Genomic DNA, 13,392 nt, shown 5'->3' on the forward strand with positions numbered 1-13,392 from the left:
ACACACTTATACATCAATCCTAAATAATTAGAATTCATGGCAAATGAGCATATGACAAGGATGAATGGTAATTAGAAAGTAATCAGTATCATGTACGCTTGTACATCCTTAGACATGGTCATGCACAATTTGGATGCATGATAGAACCCTTAGGGTTTCGCCAAATAAGAAGATAAACAATGTGATTGTTGATGCACAATCATACGCTTAAAAGAGTCGTACCTCTAAATGAACCCTTTATATATGTATGCCCATGAAGCTTTGAATGTGTGCATACATTATTATTGACCTAGTATGCCTAAATATTGTTGAGTACACCACTATGCAAAAATATATATATATACACATCCCTGACAAAGCAACAAATAGCCATACATAGGTGATTTTGAATGACTTCTAAATAGAATTAAGGCTCGTTGAGATGATAAAATGTGTCTGTGAGATAGAGAAATGAATTAGGATCATAGAATTGATAAAGGAATAGAAGTAGAGACAAAAACAATAAGATTGATAATTCATATAGTTTTGAGTAACTTGGTATCAATAAGGATTCTAATATTCTGGAAGAATTGAGATAAGCCACTACTTGCGAGACAAAAATTTATCAAACTATGTGTTGACTTGGGGGAGTACCTTTAACCTAGGTACACTCATAGATAAGGCATAGTCTGTTGATTAGCATCCTTAGATAGAGATTAAATTACCAGTACCATCTGTTTATTGATTGGCTTAGGACTTACCAAGACATAGATATTTTGATGATAACACCAAGACCACGAGTTTGTCAATCAATAAGGAGATAGGAAAACTAGGACTAGAGAGAACCTTAGAGATTGGTCACAAGAGTGGGCAAAAATCTCCCTTGATTTGGATTTAGATTATAATGTTTGGGATTTGATGTTGGTTACTTTAATAATTGATTAACAATATTTTAGGTGTATTCATTATTTATTTTGGTTGTGCATGATTTAATTTAATTGATTAGGTGCACTTTATTGAGATTTAGCAATACTTCACCTTAGGGGACAGGACTTTTAGGGTGGGTAATTATATGATATTTATGTATTTTAGATCCAATAAAACTATATAAACACACTTTTTAGTATATAATTGAATACATAAATAATGTATCATTATATGATTAGATGATTTTAAATTAAGAAAAAATAATACTTAATTAGATAATAATACAACATTTTGTATCCAATTGTATACACATAATATTGCTCTTTGGATTAGATGATAAGTGCCCGTGATAGTGTATAATGGATTTTATTTTTATACACACACACTACAAAGTTTTCTTGAAGTAGTTTGAAGGATACCATAGACATATAGGGTATACCACAATATTAAAACCTTACCAAGGAAGCCTAAGACATGTAAGAGGACAAGAATAAGTCAAGAAAGGTGAAAGTTGCTTACAAGTCCATAGTTAGGTGGCTTGAATTGCATGCATGCATATCCATGATCATATCTTAGACAATTTGACCATGAGACTGGTTTCACTCATGAGTCAATATATGTCATGATTTAGTGATCAAGTAGTGTATGTAAGGAAAGAATTGTGTAACATTTGAACTCACATAACCAAAATATTAAATCCCTATCTTGACCTAGTCTGATCTACACAAAGGTTATAATTACAATCAAGTTATAAGTTTTCACCTAAGTATTAAGATTTAAAGAGTCATCCAAGTTTAAGATCCCGAGGGAACCCTAGATAACCATGCAAAACCTTAGAATTTCCTAAGGTAGGTTTAGAAGACCAAAGGAGATCTTAAGTTAAGTGTATTAGTAATTAGATCCACTTCATCCAAGTATCACTATAAAAAAAAAAAAAAAAAAGTTGGCACTAACAAGACAAAAATAAGGAAAGATAAATATTTGGTCATTATAAAAACTATTTTTATGATTTTAGCGATCAATTATTTATACTCTTATTAAAAATAAATAAATTTATGATTTTAATAAGGGAAAAATGATTGTTAAAAGTCTATTATCTATCGTTATAAAATTTTCGTTGTTTGTTGTTATAACTTTCTTCCGCTAAAAATATATTTTTGATGCTAATACTTTTAACGGGGAAAGCTATAACGACAAATGATGACGAGATTTTTTTTGTAATTAAAACTTTTTAATTAGAAAGATAAAACATTTACTATTCAATTTGCACCAATATCCTCTTCTTCTAGATGTCCCTTCACCCTTACCCTCTTTTTCCTATGTGGTCTAGTTGGTCTCCACCACCATTACTGTCACTAACTCCCTTATATCTCGACAAGCAACCTACACTTCCAACCTTACAAGTCATCCTTTCTAAAAAGTAATACAATGATTTGAAAATATCGTTCTGTTATTGAAAGCATTGCGTTAGTGCATATACACACACTTATACAAACATGATTTAAACTAATCCTATAATAGCTCTCTAGAGTATCTCATATAACCACTATTATCCAAAGCATAAGCTATACAAATACAATTACAATGATGTATATAAAGATAATTTTATCATTTTAAATTAACAATTATATACAACTATACTGATAATCTTATCACATTTTGAAAAAGCTTACTCATTCTTAAAATCTTTACCTTATGTCACATCTTTTTTATATCAAAATGTCGATAATGAAATCTCCAAGTTGATAAGTTGATCTCACATGTTTTACAACTAATCAATCGATTTCATAAGGTTAGACACGACCAATGGCATAGTGAAGGAGTTCAAGATAGAGGTGAGCTCATGGCAGTGGTGAATTCATGCTAGTTTAGAGTTTTCAAATAATTATAAAGAATGTATTACAGGTTTTAAAATATATAAAATGATCAAAATACCATGTTTAAAACATTAATGTGAGACATAAAAATATTTATTTTTTAATTTTTTTTACGTTAGATACTTACTTTACCTTTATAATATAATTTAAAAAAATTGCTTTTTAAACGAAGAAGCACCTAAATAGAGGAAAAAATATTTTAGGGCCATAATTTGGGGGGGGGGGGGGGGGGGGGGGGGGGGGGGGGGGGGGGGTGTGGGGGTGTGATATAAATCACTCATAATAAAATATCATTAGCTCAGTAACACATCATATTATCAATCCAAAAGTCAGAAGAAATCTGTTTATTCTGCTTCTACCAAACATTTTGTTTCATATTTCTTTTCACTTTTTAGTGTACCCAATCGGCGCTGCCGACTCGCTCAATTCACGCCCTTGATAATATATGTCCTGCAATTTCAAAGTTTAACTCCATCAATACTAACATTATTTTAGCTCTACATTCTAATTGAAATGTCTACCATCAACAAATAATTGGGATTAATTAACGATGGCTTACCGATGCAAAATGATTGACATCGCGGTGATGGGCCTTATTGGCTCTGACCACCATCACCACATCACGAAGAGTTGAATCCGGAGGCAGGCGCCAATAATCAATGGCTATTGCCGGAGCCGGTACATTTTCAATGTTTCCTTTTTCCAATTCCTTGAGGAATTCAGTGTAAGAGTGAATGGCTTCTTCTTCCAGGTACCCAACTATGCGGTGAGCTAATTTCGGAGAAATCAAATAGCCCAAAGAGTATGCAATGAAGATCACACCTTGGATTGGTAAAAGGAGAGCCCTCTCATACCATCTGGGCTTTGCAACCTCCATGAAAGTTATGAGGTGCATTCTCTCGTTCTCGGCTTCTTCCCAAAGTGCCTTGATCCAGCCGCCGCTGTGCTCGAATTTACTCAATGACTTGCAGTGTAACATCATGCCTCCCACCATTGCAGGCACTGTCACCACTGTTTCGAGCATCATTGCCCGGCACCCATATCTCCTCTGTACGTAAAAGCCAAGAAACAAAAAATCAACCCTAAAATAAATATTTTATACATAAAGTAATCGGAACGTTGTATATATATTACCTGAAAGAATATATCAATGGGCCATCTGAGAGCTTTGACGGTCCAAAAAGCCATTTTGTCCGTAAATGTCGCTGGCGCGTGGTGTTTCTCCAGATCAATGGATATGTCAGCTCTGTAAGACTCCCATGGCTGTAACACACGATAAACATAATTAATTCACAAAGCTTTGATAACAAAAGATTGATGAAGAATTTAGTATTAAAAGAAGGTTTTATCTGTTTACCCTAGAGCAGCTCCATCGCCATTTAGTACCATCTTCTTTAGTGAACTCAGGAGATTCCAGACCCCAGTAACTCACGATCCTCTTCTCTTCGTTATTGTTACCGTCAGCACTACTTACCGTTGCCTTCTGCTTTCCCTCCTGTTCCTTCTCATGTAAAGCCAAATCTCTCCTATCTTTCACGCCAACAATCCCAAGCTCGCAATTGTAACTCACTATCCTCTTCTTATCTTCATTATTGTTACCGTCACCGGTGGTTACCGTTGCCCTCTGCATCTCCTTCTGTTCATTCTCATGTAAAGCCGAAGTGCTCCTATTTTTCATGCCAACAATCCCAAGCTCGTAATTATAACCCATCACAATCCGAGTAGCCGCTAACTCTCTGGACACCGTACGAGTGGTTACAGCAGAGAGCAAGCGAGGTCCCAACACAGTCAAACAGCTCATCATCTTCAAATTTAGAGAATATAAAACAACAAAATCAGAGTTTAAAAATTGTTGTTCAAGAGAGTAGTGTATATATTCTTGACTATTTCTTTGGGTTTTTGGCAGGTTTAACTTATATAGTAGTAAATTGCCTATCATGTAATAATCGTGACTCATTCAGACATATTTGGAAACCAAAATACATATTTTGGTTAAATATTCATTCTGTGCGTTTATGGTATCATATTTTTCTTGGAGGACAAGTATAAGATATTGAATTAGAAGGTGATAAGAACACCAAAAAATAATTTTAAAAAATAAAGTTTAATTATTTAAAAAACTGGAAATAGAAGGAACTTGTCTGATCGTATCTTCTTGCTACGGAGTCCAATTTGTCTGGGGACTCTTCAGTTGACTCAACTGACTTAAATTGAGCCACCTTAGATCAATTGGTCTCATTCATCATGGTTATATCTGGGTCATGCAAAAAGTTAATTATGTGATTGATGGAGCTGCATGTTAGTATTTTAAATCATGGTAGTCAAATATTAAAAACTTGATTTTTTATATTATCTATTATAGAGAATAGTGCATATTTTTAAATAATATTAATAAAATAATAAAAACTTTTAATTATTATATCATTATCTTAGAAAATATCATAAATATTCTCTAAAAATTTTAAATTTCTCAAATATATACTTACCAAATCATCATTTTATAAAAAATGTGTATTGATCTATATCAATAATATATAGAGGCGTCAATGGGTTAGATCAGCTCTGGCAAGGCCCTTGGCTCGGTCCATTTATATTAATTAATAATAATAAATTTTAAATAAATATTTAAATTAACTAATAAAATTTTCCTTCTAAATTAACACAACCGAAAATCATAAATTGCCTGTCGATCCCTTAAATCATATTTTATTTATATTTTCAAATAACATTAAAATCATTTTGTATTACTAATTGTCCTATTTAATTAAATAAAACTCTTTATGTTATCAGTGGCATCGTAATAAATTTGTTTTTTTTAACTACATCTTATTGACTTATCGAACACTTGAGCCAAGACAATTATTTTTTATACGTTTAACCACCAAAATAAACCAAATAACTCGCATGAGTGATTGTCTAACAATGTCTCTAACATTTTTTTTATACCTGTTAGTATCACCATTTCATTAATGTTTGTTAACAACTTAGTTTTTATTTTGTTTTACAATTTTGTTAATTATTATTTTTTAAAATATTTTGATAGTTAAAATACTTAATATGTCTAAATAAAAAAAAGTCTTCAAATAATTGAGACAACTTCACTTTTATAAAATCAATTAATCAAGAATGAGTATAATGTAAACATTGTAACATAGGTCTTACACGGTCTCTATTATAGTGTTTATAATGCACCAATTCTCGATCAATTAAGTTGACAAAAGTTAATTAAGTCATCTCAATCACTTGCTCACATTTTTTCGTTTAAAGAAGATTAATTTTTTTAATTATGATAATAATTTAAAGAAAAATAATAATTAACAAAATTGTAAAAATAAAAAAGAAATTATGTCGGTAAGAAATATTAAGAGAATTGTGGCAGTAATAGGTATAGCAAAATTGGCAAATGGCATTGTCTGAAAACTAGCCACGTGAGTTATTCGATTCATCTTGGTGGTTGAGCGTATGAAAAAATAATTGCTCCTGCTCAAGTGTTCGATAAGTTAAGAAAACATAATTGAAGAAAGCAAGTCTATTATGACATCATCGATAAAATAAAAGTTTCACTTAATTAATTAGAACAATTAGTAATACAAAATGATTTAATATCATTTAAAAATATAAATAAAATGTGATTTGTGGAATCGACTTAGAATTTATGATCCTCGCCTGTATTAATTTGGAAGGAAATTTTTATTACTTAATTTAAATGTTTATTTTAAAAAAAATTTTGAAGCAAAGACAAAAAAAAAATTAATACAAAAATTGAATGAACAGAATGTGAAGAGAAATTGAGATTAAAATTGAATAATAAAAATGTTGAATATAAAAGAGACTGAAAAAAATGAATGTAAAGAAAGTTGATAAGAGAAAATGAGAATAAGAATGATGAAAGATTGAGAGATTGAGAATTTTAGAGTGTGAGTGTGGAAATGTGGAAAAGAGAGAAGGGGGGTTTTCTATATAGAAAAAATTAATTTTAAAAAAAGCAAAATAATTGTTGAATGACTACCTGTTATGTGCCAAAAGCCAAAACGACATCTACCACACAACATTAAAAGAGCAAAAGTTGTTATGCCCTTTAAATAAAATATTTTTTTTATGTTAATTAAAAGGGAACAGTTTGGGTCGGGTTGGGTAAGCCCACGTCCCACCCTGGAAGGCGTATGGGTTAGGCCCAACCCACTATAGTAACAAGTTGGGTTCTTTCGTGTCAAGCTTTTCTATCGTGCTTTGGTTTAGGTTGATGCTAGTCTTTTATGTTATGCTTTGAGTCAGCCCAACGCGATTATTATTGTATTGTGTGATATATATAATAATAATTTGATATATCTTAATATATGTATTATTTTCTATTTGTATTTATAACACCCATTTATAGACACATACTCTTAGGTGGAATATGGCCTAAAGAGACATGTACAACTTAACTTCTTACATAATGTGATAGCAGAAAAGAGCATGAAATAAAACACTTAACTAACATGCGCTTGCAAAAAGGTGGAATAAAAATAAAATCCTTTTGAGTTATACTAACAATAGAAGTAATAATATGTCATTCAATAAAATATTGTGTCTAAAAATCCATTACTCAAAATAAGCGCATAAGCATAAAACATCTGTCTGAAATAACATTGATACTAGTAATAATGATAATAATAATGTCAATAATGCCCCTTAGCCTCATGTAACAAACTAAGTTGAATCGTTCGCTTCCCTACATGTTTCACTACTCGTTTCTACCTACAAAACCACAAAAGAGAATATGTGAGTAATAAAACACTTAGTAAGAAGGTGTCAAGAGGTTACCTAGCAAAAATATAACTAAATTGACATTCCACTGCTAAAGAATCTATATGGTCATAACTTGGCACCTCGTACCCTAAACATAGGCCATCTCACATAGTCTAATAAGACTTAAGTTGAACTCGACATATCTAATATCTCATAAAAACAATTAACATCTAGAAAGTTACATTCTTGAACCTAGATGTATTGCTACAAATGGATTTTTTTTCATACCAAACATTTGATTGCCCTAAAACTTTAAAATAAACATCTCATCTGAAATGTATGAAGTTGTCTCACGAGGTACCTCTTAGGAGCTTGTCGACACCGCAAGGAAACAGGAATTTCACAACCTAAACTCAATCCATGCTCCCTAGAATTTTCTAGCCAAGAAATCAATACTTAATATCCAACATAACTCTTGATTGCACCATGAAAAATCTCCCAAAAGATCACACAACATACACACATAAGTTTCTTCATGCAAGTTGCCCTAAACTTTTATAACATGCATGCAAATCTTGGTGATTTGCTATAAGATTTTCAAGAATTTCTTTCTTGGCTGGTTGCTCAAATGAAATATGAGAATACATCTAGCAATTCCCCATCATAGCAAGCTTTGATGCTGCCAAACTCAACCTAAACCATCCTTAGTGTACTAACTACATTCTAGGTTCAAGAATGTAACTTTCTGCATCATTTGGAATTTTTCTAGGATTCCAACCATAAAAATCATCAAAATAGTCCAAAAACATTCAAGAACACATCCAAGATTTAAGGATAATAAAGCAAGAAGGAGATTATATCAAACAACTAGAAAAATCCAATCAAGATGCAATAACTTTAGGGAAGAAGCCTACACTACTTACTTGAATTTGTAGCCACATTCCAACACCAATAATTGGTTACTAGAGAAACAAAACACAATTTCCACCATTCAAAATAAAGGAAAATAAACATGTACTAGCAGTCCAAAAATCATAGCGATATAACTGTAGAATTGAGAGAAAAGGAAAATCTCCTACAGACATGCATTGAAAATCAGGCCACTGTATTATTCTCTCTTTTTCTCCTTCTTTTTTCTATTCTTTGGCTTTCGTTTCTTGCTTCTCTTGAGTGCCAATCCTACCTTTCTTTTCTCTAAACTCTATTTTTTTTTTCTTTTTTCAATTAAGGTGGTTGAACCAAAGAACCCTAAAGCTTGGGTGAGAAGTAACTTATATAGGTCAATTAGCCCTAGGGTACTTAGGACTTCTAACTAATGAAGACTCTATTGCCCTTTTAACTAATTAAAATCCATCTTTTAGGATTTATTTATATGGCCTAGCTCTTAGGCCCAAAGAAACTTTCATATCTAATTTTGGCCTAACAAAAATAATATCTTCAATTTCGATCCGATTCAAAATTGAAGCTTTTAGAAAAGAATTAATACCCTTGAGGTTTACTTACAAGTACTACATTTCAACCCCCTAAATGAATTTTATCCTTAAAATTCACTCAAAACGTTGTGGAAACCTCTTTCTCATGTCCTTTTTGACCTTTTATGTGGTCTCCTTGACTCGATGATTCCCTAGAGAACTTTAACTAAAGGAATCTGTTTGTTTCTAAGCTCTTTAACTCATCTATCCAGAATCTACATCAAACACTCCTTATAGACCAAATTGTTTTTAAGCTTAACCTCATCAATTCCTAGCACATGGGTCAGGTTGTTAATATACTTACGCAACAACAATACATGGAACATATTATGAATATGATTCATGCTTCCTAGCAACACAAGCTAGTAGGCTACTTTACCTATGTGCTTCAATACTTCGAATGGTCCCACAAACCTTGACGCTAGCTTTCCTTTTTTTGCTAAATCTCATGACGTGCTTATAGGGGACTACTTTCACAAAGACCTTATCACCCACTACAAACTCAAGATCTTTCCTCTTCTTATCAAAATAACTCTTTTGAAAGTCTTGAGGTTGTTTCATTATTTCTTAAATCTAACATCTTCCATCATCCTCTAGGTCAATTTTGGCCTTAACACCTCTGTCAAGGTATCTCTCTTACCTATTTCATCCTAATGTAAAAATGATCTACATTTTCTACCACAAAGGGTCTCATAGTCAGTCATCTTAATGGTTGTCAAATAGTTATTATTGTATGCAAATTTCATCAATGGCAACACCTCTAACCAATTAGCTCCCTTATCCAGGCAACATGTCCTTAATGTGTCCTTGATCACCTAATTGACCCTTTAATTTATCTATTTGTCTAGGATGGTAGGTTATATTGAAAGCTAAGTTAGCACTCAGTGACCTATGTAAACTTTGCTACATCTTGCGTCATACTTGACCACCACAAAAATATAATTTTAGACCTTTCTATCATTCTTGATTTTGAAATACACTTCAAACTTACCAAATGAATTCAATGCACCAATAACAAAATACACAATCTTCAAATAAATGGAATTTTGAGTTAATATTTGTATAAATATCTGAATATAACCAACTTTCTTGATTTTGAAATCACAATGTTGAAATTTGAGATAGAGTGTGAAAATCAAAATTTGTAAGGTTTGGTTGTGATGTTGGTATGCAGAAGGTATTAAGATATGTATGAACAGGGATTAATATATTTTGATATTTAATTTTAGTTTTTGGTTATATTTGTATGATTCTTAAAAAGTTGACTAATTTTACATACACAGTTAATTTTGGTATTTTAATTAATAACGTGCAATGCCATTAGTAAAATAATTACCTAGTCATATGGTCAGACATGACTACATTGAATGGACCAGACTGATCTAACGTGGCTCAATTTAGGTGAATTGAGTCCCTCAATTAGTCCCCCCACAAATTGGACTCTTTAACAATAAAGACACCAAACAAGAGAAATTCCTTTCGTTTCCACCTTTTTTAACGGGAAAATGTTATTCGAGTTAGATTGTCTTTTAGAATAAAACTGACAACACCAAACAGGTGAAACCTCGAGTATAATAATCGATCTTACAACTATTATACTGATAAATCAAGATTTTTATTTAAATATATCATCAACGAATCTCAAGCCTAAACCTCCTCACTTTTAAATAAAATTAAACTTTATTTTTTATTTTTCAGTTTTTGGTTTTCTTGATCACCAAGAAACTTCTGTTACAATCTTTTTATACTTGGTTTGTAAGAAATAGTGATAATACCATATACGCAACGCCTGGATAGGTAACCAAAATAAATATTTTGGTTTCCATATATATGAATGAGTTCACGTTTAATAGCTGGTGGCAACTTACTAGTTGCTACTATAAGTTAAACCCTTCCTTAAACCCTTCATCATATTACTCTTTAACAGCAATTTTTTAACTCTGATTTTGTTGTTTTCTAATCTCTGAATTATGAGTTCTTTGGCAGTGTCGGGCCCTCGCTTGTTCTCCTCCGTAACCACTCGCACGGTGTCCGGAGAGTCTGTGGCTACCTATATTCTGACGGGTTACAGCAAGCTTGCGATTGCTGGCGTGAAATATAGTCGAAATTTGGCTTTACATGTGAAGGAACGCGAGAAGAAACAGAAGGCCACCGTCACCACCGGTGACGGTAGCAATAACGAAGAGAAGAGGAGCGTGAGTTACGATTACAGGCTTGGGATTGGCGTGGAATATAGGAGAAATTTGGCTTTACATGAGAAGGATCAGAAGGAGAATCAGGAGGCAACAGAAACCACCGGTGACGGTAACACTAACGAAGAGAAGAGGATCTTGAGTTACTGGGGTCTGGAAACTCCTAAGTTCACTAAAGAAGATGGTATTGAATGGCGATGGAACTTTCGGGTACACAGATCAGACCTTCTTCTAATACTACAATCTCCTGCAACCTTTTGTTATTAAAGCTTTATGAATTAATTATCTTTATTACAGCCATGGGAGACTTACAGAGCTGACTTATTCATTGATCTGGAGAAACACCATAGGCCTGCAACATTTATGGACAAAATGGCCTTTTGGACCGTCAAAGCTCTCAGATGGCCTACTGATATATTCTTTCAGGTAATATATATTGTGATATAATTTTATGGGTAGATCTAAATTATATGACGTCTTGATCTGAATTGTAAGATAAGATGAATCCAGTTATGCTTGTGGTCAAGTACTTTATGTTTTCGATATTTATTTTAGGGCTGATTTTTTTATTTCAAAAACAGAGGAGATATGGGTGCCGGGCTATGATGCTCGAAACAGTGGCAGCAGTGCCCGGAATGGTGGGCGGCATGCTGTTACACTGCAAGTCATTGAGGAAATTCGAACATAGCGGTGGCTGGATCAAGGTACTTATGGAAGAAGCCGAGAACGAGAGAATGCACCTCATGACTTTCATGGAGGTCGCGAAGCCCAAATGGTATGAGAGGGCTCTGATTTTTGCAGTCCAAGGAGTATTCTTCAATATATACATGTTGGGCTATTTGATTTCTCCGAAATTCGCTCACCGCGTGGTAGGGTACCTCGAAGAAGAAGCCATTCTTTCTTACACTGAATTTCTCAAGGAATTGGACAAAGGGAACATTGAAAATGTACCGGCTCCAGCAATAGCGATTGAGTACTGGCGCCTGCCTCCAGAATCAACTCTTCGTGATGTGGTGATAGTGGTAAGAGCCGATGAGGTCCACCACCGCGATTTCAATCACTTTGCATCGGTAAGCCATCGTTAAATAAACTCGATTATTTGCTAGTGGAGGACATTTCAGTTAGAATGTAAAGCCAATGTTATTATTAATGGTTGGTTGATGGAGTTAAAATTTGGATTTGCAGGATGTACATTAGCAAGAGCGCGAACTGGGGGAGTAGGCAGCGCCGATTGGGTTTTACTTAAATGTTAAAAAAAAATAAGGGACAAGATGTTTGGTGGAATAAACAGATTATTCTGAATTGACTAACATTTAATGTGTTACTCAATAATATTCTATTATGATTCATGCTGAAACTTTTCGCTTGAATGTATAAATCATTTTTTCTTTCACTCAGTTGTTGAGATTCTGACAGTGTGGAAGATGCGATGCATGGTAGGGATTTTAAGGAAGGGTGGGTTTTCTCGGAAAGGTGGTTTGTAGGGTTGAAAGTGTGGGTGGTTTGCTGGGGTTAGAAAGTTAACGATACTAGTGGTGGTAGGGGTCGACCGCGCCGCCTAAGAAGAAGATAGTAATTGTGAAAGGAAAAAGAATAAAATGTTAGTGCATATGAGATATCTGAATGATTTTTTTTTTTAATTTGTTAATTTAGGTTATTATAACAATATTAAAAAATAAAATAGTTAAAGGTAATATAATAATTAATTTAACTTTGTAAAATTGTGTCAAAATTTTTTTCGTTAACAAAGTTAGATTTGGATGAGAAAGTGTTATTTATGCATCAAGGGTGAAAAGTGTTTATAAATTGTCAATGAGATTTCCCATCACCGACTTATATATATATTATTTCTAGTGTTTCACAGCATAGGTTGTGGTAACGATAATAAGAATCAGAAGTTAGATAATTAGTCTTGATACTCGTTACAATATGAAATAAAGAAAGCAATGATGGTTGGACATAGAAAATTATTTTAATATTGTTATGTATGTTATTTGGAAGTCTATATCCACAGCTATGACATTAATAACTTTAGGAGAATGCTTCTGTAAAGTTCGAACATAATTTATAGGAGAAATTTTCTGAGAATGACTCAATTTTGGACAAGAGTCTTAAAGAGAGTTACTAGATTTTATGAAAACCTCCTCACCTAACTTAGAATGATGTTTATCTAATTCTAAGTATTTGATATATGATTTTTATGTCTCATTGTTT

General features: G+C 32.9%; 3 protein-coding genes across 4 annotated transcripts; 2 read left to right on the plus strand and 1 right to left on the minus strand.

The window, feature by feature from the left end:
- Positions 1–3,047: 3,047 nt before the first annotated feature.
- LOC123224353 (ubiquinol oxidase 2, mitochondrial-like) lies at positions 3,048–4,609 on the minus strand. Its single transcript, XM_044647991.1, has 4 exons — positions 4,141–4,609; positions 3,918–4,046; positions 3,343–3,831; positions 3,048–3,233 (listed from the first exon to the last, which is right to left on the minus strand). The coding sequence occupies exons 1-4, from the start codon at positions 4,585–4,587 to the stop codon at positions 3,168–3,170; spliced, it is 1,131 nt and encodes a 376-aa protein (XP_044503926.1). The 5' UTR covers positions 4,588–4,609; the 3' UTR covers positions 3,048–3,167.
- Positions 4,610–10,856: 6,247 nt separating this feature from the next.
- Positions 10,857–11,445, plus strand: LOC123223972 (ubiquinol oxidase 1, mitochondrial-like). The gene has a single exon (XM_044647463.1). The coding sequence runs from the start codon at positions 10,957–10,959 to the stop codon at positions 11,443–11,445; it is 489 nt and encodes a 162-aa protein (XP_044503398.1). The 5' UTR covers positions 10,857–10,956.
- A 36-nt stretch (positions 11,446–11,481) lies between these two features.
- LOC123224335 (ubiquinol oxidase 1, mitochondrial) lies at positions 11,482–12,441 on the plus strand. 2 transcript variants are annotated; one of them, XM_044647970.1, is made up of 3 exons: positions 11,482–11,604; positions 11,760–12,248; positions 12,364–12,441. In XM_044647970.1, exons 1-3 carry the CDS (start codon positions 11,542–11,544, stop codon positions 12,373–12,375), a joined length of 564 nt encoding a protein of 187 aa, XP_044503905.1. In that variant the 5' UTR covers positions 11,482–11,541; the 3' UTR covers positions 12,376–12,441. The 2 variants fall into 2 exon arrangements, with proteins under 2 accessions (XP_044503905.1, XP_044503904.1); XM_044647969.1 differs by lacking the exon at positions 12,364–12,441 and having other exon boundaries at positions 11,760–12,303.
- The last annotated feature ends 951 nt before the right edge of the window (positions 12,442–13,392 follow it).

This window comes from Mangifera indica, chromosome 8, assembly GCF_011075055.1.
Source record: "Mangifera indica cultivar Alphonso chromosome 8, CATAS_Mindica_2.1, whole genome shotgun sequence".
Lineage (NCBI taxonomy): Eukaryota > Viridiplantae > Streptophyta > Magnoliopsida > Sapindales > Anacardiaceae > Mangifera > Mangifera indica.